The 16,711-nt window shown below is 42.6% G+C and overlaps 1 protein-coding gene across 1 annotated transcript in view; it reads left to right on the forward strand.

Moving 5' to 3' along the window:
- Window positions 1-13,797, forward strand: part of ZCCHC14 (zinc finger CCHC-type containing 14) — a gene marked incomplete in the record, with an annotated part of 28,091 nt that extends 14,294 nt beyond the window's left edge. The window contains 9 exon segments of the mRNA XM_072421399.1: window positions 570-673; window positions 782-870; window positions 1,076-1,130; window positions 1,567-1,828; window positions 3,195-3,286; window positions 4,751-4,875; window positions 5,668-5,811; window positions 5,895-7,220; window positions 9,053-13,797. Coding sequence (XP_072277500.1) covers window positions 570-673; window positions 782-870; window positions 1,076-1,130; window positions 1,567-1,828; window positions 3,195-3,286; window positions 4,751-4,875; window positions 5,668-5,811; window positions 5,895-7,220; window positions 9,053-9,108 — 2,253 coding nt within the window.
- Between the last annotated feature and the right edge of the window lie 2,914 nt (window positions 13,798-16,711).

Here is a 16,711-nt window from a genome sequence, read left to right on the forward strand (position 1 = left end):
TTCCTCAATTTTTTCAATAGGTGTCAAGTTTTGCCCCCGACTTAGTCTAAGTTTTCAATTTTGGCCCTCTGTGTATTTTAGTTTGACACCCCTGATGTATACTGTCATTTTTTATATTTATTAGCTCTTTATATGTTTTTTAAAAAAGGTTCGATACAATAACATTGAAAAGGACTTCTTTTAATAGTTTGATTATTTATTGGTAAACATCCTAAAAATCCAAATTTTGATAAAATTGGATTTGCATATTAAAAAAACATTTTTTTTAGCGCCAACATATTGCGCAGCGTTGTACATTAAATAGGAGTTGCAAATGACAGACAGATACAGACCGTGACTCCGGAGGAGGAGAGGACCCTGACCTGAAGAGCTTACAATCTAGGAGAAGATCGTACTGCACCGATAACAACAAATGAGAAATACCTTTATACATTGTTCTATGCTTATTGCATTGTCCCTAGGTACTGGAAGAAGTTATTATAATACTATGTTACTATTCATGTTATTATAGATGACAATGCTGGGTGTTGAGATCAGCTCACAATAATAACTGATTTGTTTCGTCACAGCTCTCCCATCTGTACTCAGAAGATTTGGAGAAATGCATTCCTTACCGCGGCGCTGTGGAGTATTCCATGGACAGGAACCATGTAGATGTGGATTTGGATCTCCGGTACGACCTTTTATATCATAAAACTCCCAGCATTTCCTGTCTGCATTCCGTCATGATGGATTGCAGCGTTCCGTCTCCTCAAGGTTGTGCTTTGTATTCTTTCTGCAGGTATCTGGTGTGTCTGCCTGCTCATATACTAAAGAGCGACCTTATCAAGAAATTCTTCAGTAATATAACAAACCACCAACAGCATCAGAGTGAGAGGCCTTGGATTTTATTATAAGATTTATTTTTTATTATTTATGATGATCGCCCTTTATCCCCTCAGTCCCCCTATCCTGATCCCTTTCTATTCTTTTTCCCTCGTCCACCTCTCGTGTCCCCTCATCCTTTCCCTTCCTTCTGTCATGACATTGGCTGTTTTTCTAGCCCATCTCACCCTGTTGTGTTTGTTGTGTGCAGGTCCCAGCAACCCAACGCATGTTAAACTGAACACAGCAGTCGCTCCTCCTATTCGGTATGTAAACCAAGAATACGTCTTCTTCAAAACTGATCTGTGTTATCCCAAGCCAGACCGTCTGCTTTCTTCTCACAGTCCAAACACAATGCTGAATCTACAATTGACCCCCAAAGTGTGACTGGTGGGGGGGTCTGAATTAGAGTGTCAGCTCCTCTGTACAGAGACTGATGGGACTGGCTCAGGGATCTCTGTACAGCACTGTGGTATATGTCAGAGCTATATAAATGTATAATAATAGTGTGTGACTGTGGGGGGACGTTAGAGTGTCAGCTCCTCTGTACAGAGACAGATCATCTCACTTTAAATACCACAATATTGGCATGAACAGGTTGAATGAATGGAAAGAAATCATTGCAGGAGGGGACATACTGGCTTGTCACACTTTGCTGTGGGGACGCTGGTGGTTTATATATTGTTGTGTTCCTCTCTGCAGGCCTATATGCGGTGTCGCCAGTATCCAGTCTTCCCACAGCAGCATTGCACTGCATCACAGCGGCGGGGCCACCATCAGCGCATCGCAATGTCCCAGCTCCTCCGCTTTGACGTACCGCCCGCAGGTAGAGACGGCTTCTACCGCCAGCACCCCAAATGTGCCGAGCCCACAGACTCAAGAACAGCAGGAAATCCTGGAGTGGCTGCGGAAGTTACGTCTGCACAAATATTACGCCGTTTTCAGCCAGCTGTCCATGAAGAAGGTAACAATGACGGGTCCATGGTTTGTTAAATTAGCTGTTTGCTATACATTTGGGACCTGTACCTAGTGGCTATGGGGGGGGGTGGGGGGCCCGGGGGGGGGGGGGGGGTTTAGGATGCCCTGGGGATAAGGAATGGTGGGAGGCAGCTGTAGTGGAGATGCCTTAGGCAGCCATTCTTAACCAGGGATCCTCTAGTGATTGCTAAGAGTTCCTTGATCTAAGAATAATTGATCAATGCCATACAGAAGAGCAAGGGGTCTTTTTAATATTCTGTAACATGGTCATTTTACCCACCAGTGTAATGGAATTGTCCCTTCCAGACGGCCATTTAAAAGGCATTCTCACCTCTAACCGACATTCTAAGGCGAGCATTCTTCATACTGGCCACTAATGGGATATGTTTCTAAATGACCACCAGTGAAAGGAACATTCATCCCAATATTCGCCAACCTTGGAGATTCTTCCTAGTAGCCTCCAATCTCAGGAGCTTTTTTCCCCACTGACCATCATCGCAGTCCTTCATACTGGCCATGTGTTGGAAACTATCAATCTAAGTCGTATTCCTCCCACTAAGCACCATTGTGAAATGTTTGGGGGATGACAGGTAGTTAAATAGGCAGCAGCTGTCACATTTGGCATGACCTCTGACCCCAAATCTCAGTCATAGGTGAATGGAAAGGACAATGCAGGCTCATTCAGGGAATACGTACATTAGTAATGGGGGTCCTAAGGCCTGTATGCAGAGATTCTCCTGTTCTATCCTCAGATCCCTCAGTGGCTCCCCCTCCACTTCCCTGCATTGCAATGTTTTCCCTTCAGGTGATGGGAGGAGGGAGCTGCAAAGGAGAAATAATGGAATATAAACTTTATATTAATACTGATTGATCTTTAGCACAGCTGCGGAATAATTATGCATGGGTGGAACAGTTTGGGTATAAGGTTTATTGGTTTTGGTTGCGTTTGTAGTCCTCCAGCATCGGCCAATAAAAGAAATTGGTCAGCATTTGTTCCTCTAGTGATAGACCCCATTACTCCTATAGACCTCTAGCTATAATAAGTGAGCCTACTGACCAATAGGAACATTCAGGAGGCAGGCAAGGTTCAGGAAGTGTCCGAATGACCTGGGTTGCTCCATGATAGGGTGGTTTAGGAGGTTGATGCATGTAGGTACACCTTTATAACAGTGGTGATTGTGCAGGGTATGATACCTTGATCCTGATATCGTTACCCTTTGTTTTTACACTCCATTTTAAAATCACATTTAAGCTCGATGTCCTCGAGGTTTATTCTCCAGCCTCATATAATCTATAAAAGACCACCGCCTGCTGCACTTTGCTCTCACTCACTCTGTTCTGTCCTGCTGCAGTTCTTGAGTCTTACCGAGGAAGATTTAAACAAGTTTGAGTCACTAACAATGGGCGCCAAGAAGAAGCTGAAGACCCAGCTGGAGCTGGAGAAGTGAGTACCAGCAGGGGCAAATAAAGCAAAGACAGAAAAAAGCCGGGGTTACTTTGCAGCAGTTCAAAATGATATTGTGAGCAACAATGGTAAAAGATTCTTATTAATATTACAGTATTTATATAGCGCCGACATATTATGCAGCTCTGTACAAAATTCATAGTCATGTCACTAGCTGTCCCTCAAAGGGACTCACAATCTAATGTCCCTACCATAGTCATATGTCATTATTACATTCTAGGTACAATTTGGGGGGAAGCCAAATAACCAACTGCATGGTTTTGGAATGTGGGAGGAAACCGGAGTACCCGGAGGAAACCCACACAAACACAGGGAGAACCTGCAAACTCCATGCAGATAGTGTCCTGGTCAAGATTCCAACCTGGGACCCAGCGCTGCAAAGGCCAGAGTGCTAACCTAACCTAGGGATAACAAATTATATATGCATACAATAGATTGTTGTGGTCTTTCCCATTAAATGCACCATGGATTATAAGACCAAACGACTAAATACAATAATCCCCATTCAGAAAGTACAAACAACGTCTCGTACCTTGATGCGTTTCGCTGATAGGCTTCCTCAGGAGACGTATGGAGAACGTTTACCAGATGGACGTCGGAGGGATTTTTCTTAGTAGAAGGTAGGGAGTTTCCTTTAGTTATGAGAAGTCCAAAGTGCCCAGTCAGAACTGGTAGGGAATCCCAGATCGGTGTATGGTAAAGCATGTCATGCAGAAAGTAGTGGGGGGGGGCTGTAAAAGTGAAGCCTCCAGCAGGGGGCACCATCCTTGTCTGTGACATGCAGCCACAGCAGGTTCTGTGGGCAGGTTACCAGGCGGTGACAACAATGACTGTGCATTCAAATGCCCATGTAGAGAACAACTGTGGACAGGGAGGGTTGTCACTCTATAACAGGACGTGACTCGAACCTTTGTGGCATAATCACCAGAGATCAATAAAAGTTGCAGATTTAAAATATTGCAAATGTGATTTTTATGTTCAGTGCTCAACCCAGACATTTTTTTAAGTTGGGCGGGAAAAAAATGCAGGCGGGTGGAAGCCCCAGATTTGTGACCCATCTCTTCAATAACCAGCCTGGTGGTTGCTGAAAATTGCCGGGTGGTGCGCCCAGCTAAAAGGGGCCGGGGAGATCATTGATGTTGAAGATTTTAAAGATTTGCCTGAATGTATTTCTGACCAATGATTGGCCTTAGAATCCGGTAATGTGACGGATAGGGGAGATCAGTGCAGCTGGTTCCTAATAAAAGGATTTAGGTGTTCTATGTACTTTTCAGAGATTGGGGCAGCCTAAAATTATTATGGCAATAATTAGAGAACTCTACATGACGATGGAAATCCAAGAACAATGAAAAACAAGAGGGTTCAGCTAAATATTAATATTCGTCTGTAAAGCAAAAATTGTTGCATTCATTTATCTCCATTTTTATGTTTTTTTTTCTGCAGGGAGAAATCTGAGAAAAGATGTCTGAATCCGGCTCCATGCACCTTCACAAGCAGCGGGGTCGCCAGGGTCCCACCCACTAGCCATGTGGGGCCGATGCAAAGCCTTCAGTGTAACCATTCTACAGGTGAGTGGTCAGGTGTGGTCACATGATCTCTCTGGGCTATGGAAACTAGTACAGACTGTGACCTCCCCCCATGCTGCCGTTACCTTGACAGGGCTATAAATAATAAAAAGGGAGACAGAAGGCGCTCCAGCCGTGCCTTTTCCTGTGAAATGTTAGCTTTTTTCTGACGGTTTGTAGTTCAGATCAATGCAAGAAGGCAATTAAAATACCTGTTAATTAAAAACAAAAACTTCATACCCATTCTGGTATTGAACAGTAATATTATATTACACAGTATTTGTATAGCGCCAACATATTAAGCAGCGCTGTACAAATTCCATAATCATGTGACTAGCTGTGGCTCAGAGGGGCTCACAATCTAATGTCCCTACCATAGTCATATGTCAGAAGTTCAGCCTAAGGGCAATTTTGGGGGAAGCCAATTACCCAACTGCATGTTCTTGGTGTGAGGAAACCGGAGTACCCGGAGAAAACCCACACAAACATGGGGAGAACCTGCAATCTCCATGCAGTTACTGTCCTGGCCAGGATTCTTTCAGGTTCCCTTCAGGTCCCTTCAGGTTCCAGGTACTGTGGTGTTTTTTATTCTTTAGTGTAATGGTCAGTCAATTAGAATTACAATATTAAAAAATAAAATGAAATCATATTTAAAGATGTTTTAAATACAACATATAAGAGCCTTATAGGTCCCTAACCATGAAGGTTAGCAATGAAGTTATTGTCAAAATCAATGGGGCCGCTTAAATTTGCCAGTGCATGGGCATCATTAAAGTTTGTATTTTTTCTTCCTAGAACTGTCTGTAGAAGTGGAGTCAACATCTTCTCAAATGCCTCAAGAGGGCAGCTCGTCATCCGAATACTCCAGCTCCCCTTCCAGTCCAATGGGACTCCAGGCACGCGAGGAGAGCTCCGATAGTGCAGAAGAAATGGACAGACGTAAGCAGCGTATTCTCATGTTACGTGTACGGCGGTCTTTACAATGAATTCTAATTATGGGTCTAATAATGTATTTTCTGTAGGTTTCGGCAGGCCCTCTGATTTGTTGGTGAATCATTTTACAACAACCTCGGTGCGGCCGACGGCTCAGGTTCTGCCCGTTCAGAACGACACCAGCGTTTCAAGCCATCACCCTCTTCCGCTTCAGATTCTAACCGGGACACCGTCTCATATCGCTCCGCTCCACCTCATCAACACATTGCACAAGTCAGACCGGAGCGGCCCTGAGATCAAACTCCTGCAGTCGTCCCCACACCCCCTCCTGGCTTCAGAAGAGAGGAACAAATCATCAGCTGCGCCCAGGAGCAGCATAAAAATTGAGAAAAGTTTCAGCGGGATGCTTCTCGATGTCAAGGCCCCATCTGGTCCTCAGGTCCTCTCCATAATTCCTGACAGTAGTGCTATGGCTTTTGGTGTTCGCACCAAAGTAGGAGGCTCAGGGGAGAGGACGATGAAGCCAACCGCAGTGATGGTGGACAGCAGCACGTCGGCCACCCCATCATCCGGCCCGGTCTTCCATGTTACCCGCACCCCGGTGAAGCTTCTGGTGTCGTCGGCTGACTCTTCCATGGTTGGACAGATGTCTTGTTCCAGTGTCTCGCCTGCAATAATTAGCCCTAGAAACGTTCTCTATACAGCCAATACCAAAGTTGCCTTCACCACCATGAGCGGCGCCCCTGTAGCTCAGATGTCGGGCAACTTCTGTGCAAACAGCAACCCCTCTTCAAGCAGTCTTACATCTACATCCAACCTGCCCAGCTGCCCAGTGCCCAGCTCGAGCCCAACATCTGTGTCTGAAAATAGCTACTACAGCGGCGGAGGGAACTCGCCTACCGTGAATTTACAAGTTGCCAACCAGACATCAGGGCACCACCACCTACACCACCAACAGCAGCAATCACAGACGGGGTGCACCGTGTGCAGCTCGTGCGGATGCAGCGGCAGCTGTGGGAGCAGCGGCGTAGCTGTCAACTATGGCAACTATTTTCAGCACTTCTCTGCCCCCTCCATGTTTCCGTTTTCTCTCATGCCCTTTAGCCCAATGTGCAATAACGGGTACATCAACACCCAGCAATATAACAGCAGCTCCTCCTTCCCCGTCATTCACAACCCTTACAGCAACAGCCTGAACCCCGACTCTATGCTGACAGGGCAGCCAAGCTTCTCCATGCCCCCTATGCAGAACTTTATCACTGGCACAGCCGGGGTGTACCAGCCTCAGGGAATGATGGGAGCCATTAACGGCACGCCGCACAAAAAGAGTGGCAATGTCTCGTGCTATAACTGCGGGCTCAGCGGGCACCGAGCTCAGGATTGTAAGCAGCCGTCGATGGACTTCAATCAGCAAGGTAATTTGTTGTGGGGGTCAGGGTTTGATTTCAAATGATTCTGCAAGGTAGAATTGCAAAATAGGTCTTGCTCCCCCCACCTCCTAGATTGTAAGCTCTTCGGGGCAGAGTCCTCTCCTCCGCGGTCTGTATTTGTCTGTCACTTGCAACTTCTATTTTATGTACTGCACTGCATTATATGTTGGCGCTATATAAATCCTGTTTATTATTAATAATAATAATATTAACCACCTGGGTGTTACACTGAGGTCTAGATTTCTGTACCAAAAGCGGAACACTGTTTTTCATGAATTTTTTTTTTTAAATTGTAGACCTGTAACTTACAGAAATATGTCCGAATAGGGGTCTAGTAGATATCATGAATATAAAAAATGTTTGAAACACACAATCATGTAAAAAAAAAAAAAAAATAATTACCGTATTTTTCGGACCATAAGACGCACTTTTTTTCCCCCTAAAGTGGGGGGAAAATCAGGGTGCGTCTTATGGTCCGAATGCATATTTTTTTACTTACCTGTATCCCCGCCGGTCCCCGCAGCCAGTGTCCTCTTCCTGTGTCCCAGCGTGCGGCACTTGTGCCCGCCCACGAAGGCGGCGCCGATTGATTTCATGAATGCCGATCGGCGCTGCCTTCATGGGCGGGCACAAGTGCCGCACGCTGGATCTCAGGGGAAATCAAATGAATTTTTTTTTTCTTGTTTTCCCGTGCGGAAAACCTGGTGCGTCTTATAGTCCGGAGCGTCTAATGGTCCGAAAAATACGGTAAATAAAAAACACAAAAATCAGCTTAAACAAGAATACATAAATAAATAAAAAATACTGAAAATGCAATAATTCGGTATACTGTATAGTAATATATTTTTCTAAAACACCTCCCTAGTGTCCAACCGTCCAACGTCACATACCTATAGACAAAACCACATAAATACATTTTGTATTACTTTGTATTGGATTGGATACAGGACTTTTATTGAATCCAATACAAAATATTTTTTTGAATTTCCCGCTACGACCCCCATCGACGGGCGCACGTACAGACATCACCAGGAATCGCCGAGGGGCGCGAACGCCGGGTATTCTAATTCTTTCCAAACTTCTGTACTTCCATGCAAAAAGTGTTAAATTTTTAAATGTATTTTAGATTGTAGGCTATAATTCACCGAATTACCACATAACTCACCGAAATATGTCCAAAATGTTATAAATTTAATAATAAATTTTTTTTTTATAAAACATAAAAAAAAAATCTTTAAAAAAAAAATAGTGTATAATGTAATGTACAGTAGCTTATATAATATATATATAATACAATTATATATATATTATATAAAGATTTCTTTGTATTGGTCTGTATACAGCTTTTTTGTATTGAGTTCAATACAAAGTTATTTGATTTTCCCACCCCGCCTCCCGCACCGACGCATGCAGCGACGTCACTGGGAAACCCCGGAGATTGTCACTGCACTCGCCGGTAGAAGAAGGAAAAGGACAGACGTGTCCGGAGGAGCTGCGGGGACCGGGTAAGTATTTTTTTAGAGATCGACGCTGGAACAACAGAACAGATGATCACAACAGGACCAGGTAAGTGATGACATTTAACCACCTGAGAAAAGTTCGGGTTTAACACTTTTTGCATTAAACCCTGAACCAAGATCGGGTTTAATGGCCGGGTGGTTAATAATATTAGCTATCACTGTTAATTAATCAAATTTAGAAATTAAAATATATTTTTTGGTTGATTCCATGAAACGAATAGAATCCTCAATGTGTATGGCCAGTTTAGGATAAAGGAATATGTTGTCACATATTAATCCTTTTTGTCATTCTTACAGGTACTTTCCGTCTGAAGTACGCCCCACCATCAGATGGCTTGGACTCTGCAGACTAACCCTCCCGACACTTTGATTTTAAAGACGGTGCCAGGTGGCCCCCTTTATATGCAGGGGCCCCGGCATCTAAACGGTGCTTTATTTTCCCCAGACTGAAGTGACGATTCTTCAGGGACTCTTATTTCTGTATTGCCAAATTCACCTTCAAGGAAACGTGTTACCAGGAGCTTTTTGAACTATCAAAGCTCCATTTGTGGCGATGGAGAAACCGAGGAAGAACAAAAAACATTCTTCTCCAGCCCCTTCTTTACCTTTTCTAGGGCAGCTACAATAAAGGACAAGGTGAGAGGTAAGTCACAGTCGCGTTTCTTCATCCAGCTGCTGGAGAATTATTCACTGGGATATTCTTACAAGATTGCACTAGGAAAGAATGTACAGTATCTTCTTTCTTTTTATTATTTCATGGAATGTTGCCGGGATATAAAAAAACAACCGAAGACAATTCCTAACAGAAATACTAAATGCTCCCCTGGCCTCTCCTGGGTCAGAACCAGTAACCCTTCAACTTCGAGGATATTTGCACTTTAACGTTAATTTTACTTCTCATCGGATCTGAGTTACAGATTACGGATCCTCAGAAGTTTTAATAGAAATCGTTCTCCAGTAAACCGGAAAAGTATGCAGAACAGGGCCACTAACTGTCAGGGCCCGGCCGTCACAGTATTATTGAGTCTGATTTTCAACAAAGGGCTTCAGCTACTCCTCGGACTTATAACACTAAACTGATAACACTCTCGTCCCGCCATCGCCGGGGGGTGTTTTTTTTTTATTACACGACATTTCAAGAATGATATTTCACCCTCTTGGAAGTACAGGATTTAGTTTTTAAAAACTGTTTTATAGGACTACAAATCGACAAACTGATGTTTAGGTCAAAATAATGGTTTGTGTTATTTTCTATTTTCATATTCAAAGTATTGAGCGCCTGCAGACGGGCGCCAGATATTGGTAACACTAATGGGACTTCGATGGCTGTGCTGACCATTCTGTGGAAACCAAAGACGAACGTGGTGGGGGTGAAGCCATTCGATTTTTTCCTGCAGCACCATTAGCCAGGGATTACAGCTGGCGGTTTGCTTTTGTTCTCTCAAATGTGGGTTCTATGCAATGAAAACACTACGGATAGTTTAGGCTTCTCATCTCTGTGTGATATTCTGGGGGCCGAATAACACCTAACAAAAAGGGCCAAGTTCTGAAATTTACAAAAACGGTTTCTGCTACAAAAGATCCATCAGAGCTTTTTTTATTGAATCCGTAACCCCGACACTTGTTTAAAGACGACCTTCGGTATTACATTGCCGTTTATTTTCACCTCCGTCAATTTGGAACAAAGGCATCCATAGATCTTATGATGAAAAGTGGTAAAGTGCAAGCTCCGGTGCTGTCACCCTTCCTTCCCTTCTGTCCCTTTGCCTATTTAAAGCTAAGTGATTGGTTCTCTTGGAAGAACAAGGATTAAAAAAAAAACTTTTTTTAAGCCGGGTGGGAAGAAGCTGTAGGCGGGTGGCAGCCTCTGTAATATGACCCAGCTTCTTAGTAACCACAGCCGGGTGTTTACTGAAAAGTGCTGGGTGGTGCGCCCATCTAAAAGGGCCTAGGGAGAACTCTGCACCTGGCTGATGCTTCCTTTTACCAGGTTTCTTCACCACTCTGGTATCTCGGGGTATAGGGGTACATGTAAGCTTCTCTTCCTCCCATCCGCTTCAGTGACCAGACACCAGGCCTCGGCACTGACACAAGAAGTTATTACCTTTATGCTGAAGGAGCTTACAGGAATACAAAGGGTGCAAAATGGTCGGGGTCATACCTTTTAGGAGAACCAGTCACTGTGCTCTTAATAGGCAAATGTAGGGAGCCTAGGAAGGAGCAGGTGGACAACAGAGCAAAGAAGGAAGAATGGATGCCGTAAATCTGGATTGGGCCAGGCAACCGTTCAATGGAAGAAGCCGTAGCAAACCCCCAATGGTTTGGTAGAGCTCACATTGGGCACTGCATACAGTATTTACTAGAATTGGGAAAGTTTAATACTTACCATAAATTTCCTTTCAGTGTTCAATTCAGAATTTTTTTTAAACTGAGTGGGAAGAAGCGGTTGGTGGGTGGCAGCCCTGTATTGTGACCCAACTTATCAGTAACCACCGAAAAGTGGCGGGTGGTGCGCCCAGCTAAAGGGGGCCGGAGAGATCACTGCCTTTCTCAATATGGCAGCATACGAATGATTAATCCCTTTTCCCATTCATAGACATGGCAGTCAGGAAAATGGATTCCTATAGCCCTACATATGGGAACACTGACAGTCCATCTTCCGGACAACATTAAAGGGGGTCAAATCCCTCCCCCCCATTCCCTCCACAGAACCTGTGAATCCTATAGGAGAGACACGAATCCTTATTAACAGACTTCAGCCGCTGTACGGACGGTTATAGGAAACTCCGTATTCAGCTCTTTTTTACTTTTCATTGTTTACCTTTTTTTTGTACATCTTTTTGGTCTTTTGCTGTGGCCTCATTGTGTTCTGAAAGCCAAACATTTTATTTTATTTTTTAAGCTTGAAATGTATTTAATGCAAAAATCCTTTGTATATTTTTTTGACGCCTTTTTATTTCCCTGTTCTGATGTTTCGAGGCCAGTACACTAAAATAAAACAATGCAGGATGGGTTCTAACATTTCTACTGGCTAAGGGTGGCGGTGGTTTTGTTTTATTAATATTTTTTATATGTTTTATGCTGCCTAAAAATTTACCATAGCAATGGGGGATCGGGGTGACCTTGGCTGTTACTGAGGACATTTGGAGATATATTTTAGCTTTTTAAGATATAATGGACATTTCAGTGACATTTTTTCTTACGAGTGCAATTCTTTAAAAAAAAATAATTAAAACTGAAAAAAAAGTAAAAAATATTTGAATGTTAATATTGATAGTTAACCTTTATCATTACTTTATATAAAAGTTTTACAGTTGCACCTTATTTTGCCTCTGATATAAAAGTTTAGTATTTAAGTTTTCACACTCCGCAGGGCATTATTGCAGCTTCATTGGCATTTATTACCTTGCACAGGTGTGACCCCGTTTCACGACCCCTTGCTATAGCTCTGCCTTTCTTGTCTTAAATCACTTTGCTTGTAGATTTCTGAGCTGGTAGAAGCAATGTGATTGGAGAATGGCTGTTTTTTTCCATTGCAAAAAATTGGGGATCATTGCACCCAAAACTAGTAAATAGTAGGGCCGAAGGTGGTGCATTGACTTCGCCTCCTTCATTTTCTCTTGGCTCTGAGTTTATGATGTTGTACTGAGAATGTGGCCCATAAGTGATCACATGACCCCCAAATCGGGGGTCTCACCCGCATGCTCCATTCTCTATAATGCAGAGGATCCAGGAGCAAGACCCTTACATTGGGCCAAAGAGATTGTATTTCATAGACAGATTTGGATGCCTGAACTCCCCAAAAGTCAGTGCCAAGTAGTAAGATGGCCAATGACCGAAAGGGGGCAAATGATTCAAGTGGCTCATAGAGCCAAATCTAGATGTTGGAAGGAGATCTCCTGTGCTGGAGATCATTTGTAAAAATTTGTAACTGCTCATAACTTCCAGAGCAAATTACCTGGGCATATTAACTACACAAGCAAGCCCATTGTGCATTCACTTCCAGAACAAGCCCAACACTCACTTAGAGGCAAGGACTGTGTGACGCCAGAGATTCTCCTTGTTATTGCAGCATGTGATCGTCCCAAAGCTGATTGCAAATGAGAATGCAAAGAGTGCAACTGCACAAGGGCCCAATACCCTCCTTAGCCATTAGGGGTCAGTCCTGTTCAGGGGGGCTTTGACTTCCCTGTGCCAATTTGCAAACCACTGGTAGCTCAGCTGCACAGAGAGAATTTCCACCGTGACATTGCAAGATAGAGGTAAGTGCAAGGCAATCACCTTCCCCTGATCCAAGGAGCTTGCACTCATAGAATAGATTATTGGATTTGTACAGCAGGATACTGATTCTCCCCCCTTGACAGGTTCATAGCATGTCAGACCTGACCCGGCTCCCCTTCATTTTCCCTCTGCTGCCTGCATGTGTGGGCATTTTACAAGAACGCCACTTACACCATGATTGGATAAAAATGTTTTTAGCCCCATTTTATTCTTTTTCTACCCTATTAGTTTATTTTATTTCTCACAGCTAAGCTTCGGTTTGCAGTTATTCATTCATAAATCGGCTTTTTTACATTTTTGGTATTTCACGAAATAAGCACATTTTATACTCCTCATGGTGCAGTGGGCCGGACTATGACCTATTACCCTATGGGAAGACGAGTACAGATGCCCCTCCCTCTTCTTCCCTAACGCTAATTCTGTCATGAGCCATTTTACTCAAGACTGTCTGTGCCCTGCAGGGGGCGCACAACCCATATTGCCCCCCTCCATCTCTCAGTGACCGGTCCAAGGGCGACTTCTTTCAACCCAACGTGCATGTGAAACGTCATTCTGTACATATTTACCAGCTTCTTCTGTACACACAAGTATTGGATATCGGAACTTTTTTTTTAAGGGTATTATACTTTGTTATAAGATATAATTGTACATTTTTTAGAAACGACGTTTTTATCAAAGTAAATTTAATGTACTGAAGATAAAATATGATTTATACGAAACGCACAAAAAAAGGCAAATAAAGAAAAAACTGTCATTTTTAATGAGTTGTAAGTTGTGAATATTCTTATGTGTAAATTGACACCTCGTCTTTAGAAAAACAAAAACAAGCAAAGAATGGGACTTTAAAAGCAGCAAAAATAACATTTTTGTTCTACATTTTATTAAAAACAATGATATTTTGTATTTAAAATTCACATTAAAACATTAACTCGTTCTGGTGTATGGTTTAAGGAAAATGAGAACTCTCTAGCTGGTATGTTTTCACTCAATGCGTTTCGCAAACAACTCTTCTTCCTCAGGAGATCTAGAGACCCCCCACACCACAAAAATTATTAAACATATATACAAAATTTTCAATACAGATTAACGTTCATAAACATTCACACATACCAAGTTAGTAATTCACTTACTTATTCTTCATTTGTTGTATTTTCTTTCAAGCTTAACCTAAGTTAGCTTGTTTATGGTGCTGAACCCAATAGTTTAAGACTAAGTATTAAGAAAGACAGAAAAGACTGGGGTTTGTCGGCAATTTTCAACATATATGTGAAAGTCACACAATCGTGAATAAAATGAACCAATATTTGTATATTGTATTTCAGCACATTACATTCATACATTGATAGGCAAATCCCAGTTCAATACTTCTGGGAATTGGTGCCTGGTATCTATACAAGAACAGATAGTTTACTGTTAAACGAAAATGTCTCAAGCCTGACGCGTTTCGCCGATAGGCTTCCACGAGGTATACACCGAGAATGGTACACCATTGCGCGGAGTCGTGTCTGCACTGTAAATGGGCGCGACTCATCACGCGTGCGTAATGCAGGCCACCTTCCTACTAGCACAGACAATTTTTTTTTTATCCTTGTAACAACCTCAGTTATCCTAGGGAAATTTTGAACATAAGGTTTCCATTACTCTTGAAGATTCATATTCCGCACTTGAAAGTTACCAACGCAATGGTGTAATGTTTATCCCCTGAGAAAACCTATTGGCGAAACACGTCGGAATTGACACATTTTCATTTGAAAGTTAACTAGCTGTTCTTGTATAGATACCAGGCACCATTTCCCAGAAGTATTTAACTGGGATTTGCCTATCAATGTATGAATGTAACGTGTTGGAGTACAATAGCCTGGTAATGTTTGTGCAATCTCTGACCGAAGCTAACCTAGACAACCCAATCCATTTGTTAGGGATCGGGGAGAATCTCGTATTGTGTACGGCCAGCTGTTCTCATGCAAGAATCTGAATCTCATTACAACCAACACAATAGAGATTTCCCCAAATTTTTTTGTACCCTGAGGAATGCAATATCCCCAAACAACAACAAAGAAAGTACCACTAGACCTTAGCAGGGAATTACTGGCACATGAATGTGTTAAAACATTTTTTTTATTTCATATACCATAACAATGTTGAACAAATTGATAAAAAACAAATGGCCTCAAACATCACACATAATACAGTAAAATGCTATTACAAATGTTAAATGTTGTTAGGCCTGACACGTTTCGCAGATACAACTGCTTCTTCAGGAGTTTTAGTGGATTTTGATAGCAGGAAAGATTTGATATTTGTATATTCTATCCTATCAAAATTGCCTGTAGAGGTTGTATCTGTGAAATGCGTCAGTACTAACTAAATAAAACATTTTACTTGATGAGTGTGATGTTTGATAAAAAACGATCCAAATGAATGGTCCAAGCATCACATAATAAGATAAAATGCTATAAAAAATGTTTAATTGTTTTAGAACTGATGCGTTTTGTGGATACAATCACTTCTTCAGGGGAATTTGATATTTGCAATTGCTGAATAAGTGATCTGCGAAACGTGTTGGGGCTAACAAAATGAAACCTTTTTGATAGCATTTTTACTTTATTATGTGTGAAGTTTGAGGCCATTTATTTGGCCCGGTTTTTATCAATTTGTTCGACATTGGTATACTATATGAAATAAAAATATCGTGTAACACATTCTTGTGCCAGTAATTCCTTGCTAAGGTCTAATAGTACTTTGTATTTGTTTATCATTACATCCATGCAGGCCTATACGCCATGTGTATTTGTTATATAGGACAGAGGCTCCCTAATGCCCCATATTTGATTCTCTCCATGATGTTCCCTGAGGTTTCGGCTTCTTAGTGTTTAAACCCTAAATGTAGAATGATGGATGAAAAGGTTGGAAGAGATCAGCAGCACTGAGATGGAGATAATGGATAAAAATAAGATAAAGCTCCTTTTCCAGGAATCCTCCAGGATGGTTGATTGGAGAGGCGGCTTCACCAAACTGCAGGCAGGGGATTAGTAATGGGCTCCCAGGAGCAGCAGGATAATTGCCCCCTTGTGGTGCTGAAATAGACACCCTTAATAGGGGTGGGAATTCCCCCGGCCTGGAAGATTCTGGAGAAAGGAGTTGCTGGGTAAATACTCCATTCCCTGGACAGATGATCAGACTAGAAGATGTTACCTGGGGCAGCAACTCTTTTTGAAGCCCCAAAAGGTTGATGTTGGTTGTCCAGACAATTATACGTTCATGGGGCTGATCTGTAAATCGTAGCCGAGGCACCGACCCTGACTGAGGGTATCAGGCCTGATTTATTAAAGGTTCTCCAAGGCTGGAAAGGATACACTTTCATCAGTGAAGCTGGGTGATCCAGCAAACCTGGAATGGATTTCTCAAAAGGTATTTGCTGTTTGTTAGCAAATGTTTTGAATCCTGGAACAGACCCATTCCAGGTTTGCTGGATCACCCAGCTTCACTGATGAAAGTGTATCCTCTCCATCCAGCCTTGGAGAGCTTTAATAAATCAGGCCTATTGTGTCCAGACAGACCAGAAAACACCGGCACTAAGCTCGCTGGCTTCCTGGGACCCCTTTAAAATTATCTACCCTTGCATTTCCTGTGGGCAGAGCCGTCTCTATGGGCAACAATCCCAGAAAATGATTT

Source organism: Pyxicephalus adspersus, chromosome 9 (assembly GCF_032062135.1).
Source record: "Pyxicephalus adspersus chromosome 9, UCB_Pads_2.0, whole genome shotgun sequence".
Classification (NCBI taxonomy): Eukaryota; Metazoa; Chordata; class Amphibia; order Anura; family Pyxicephalidae; genus Pyxicephalus; species Pyxicephalus adspersus.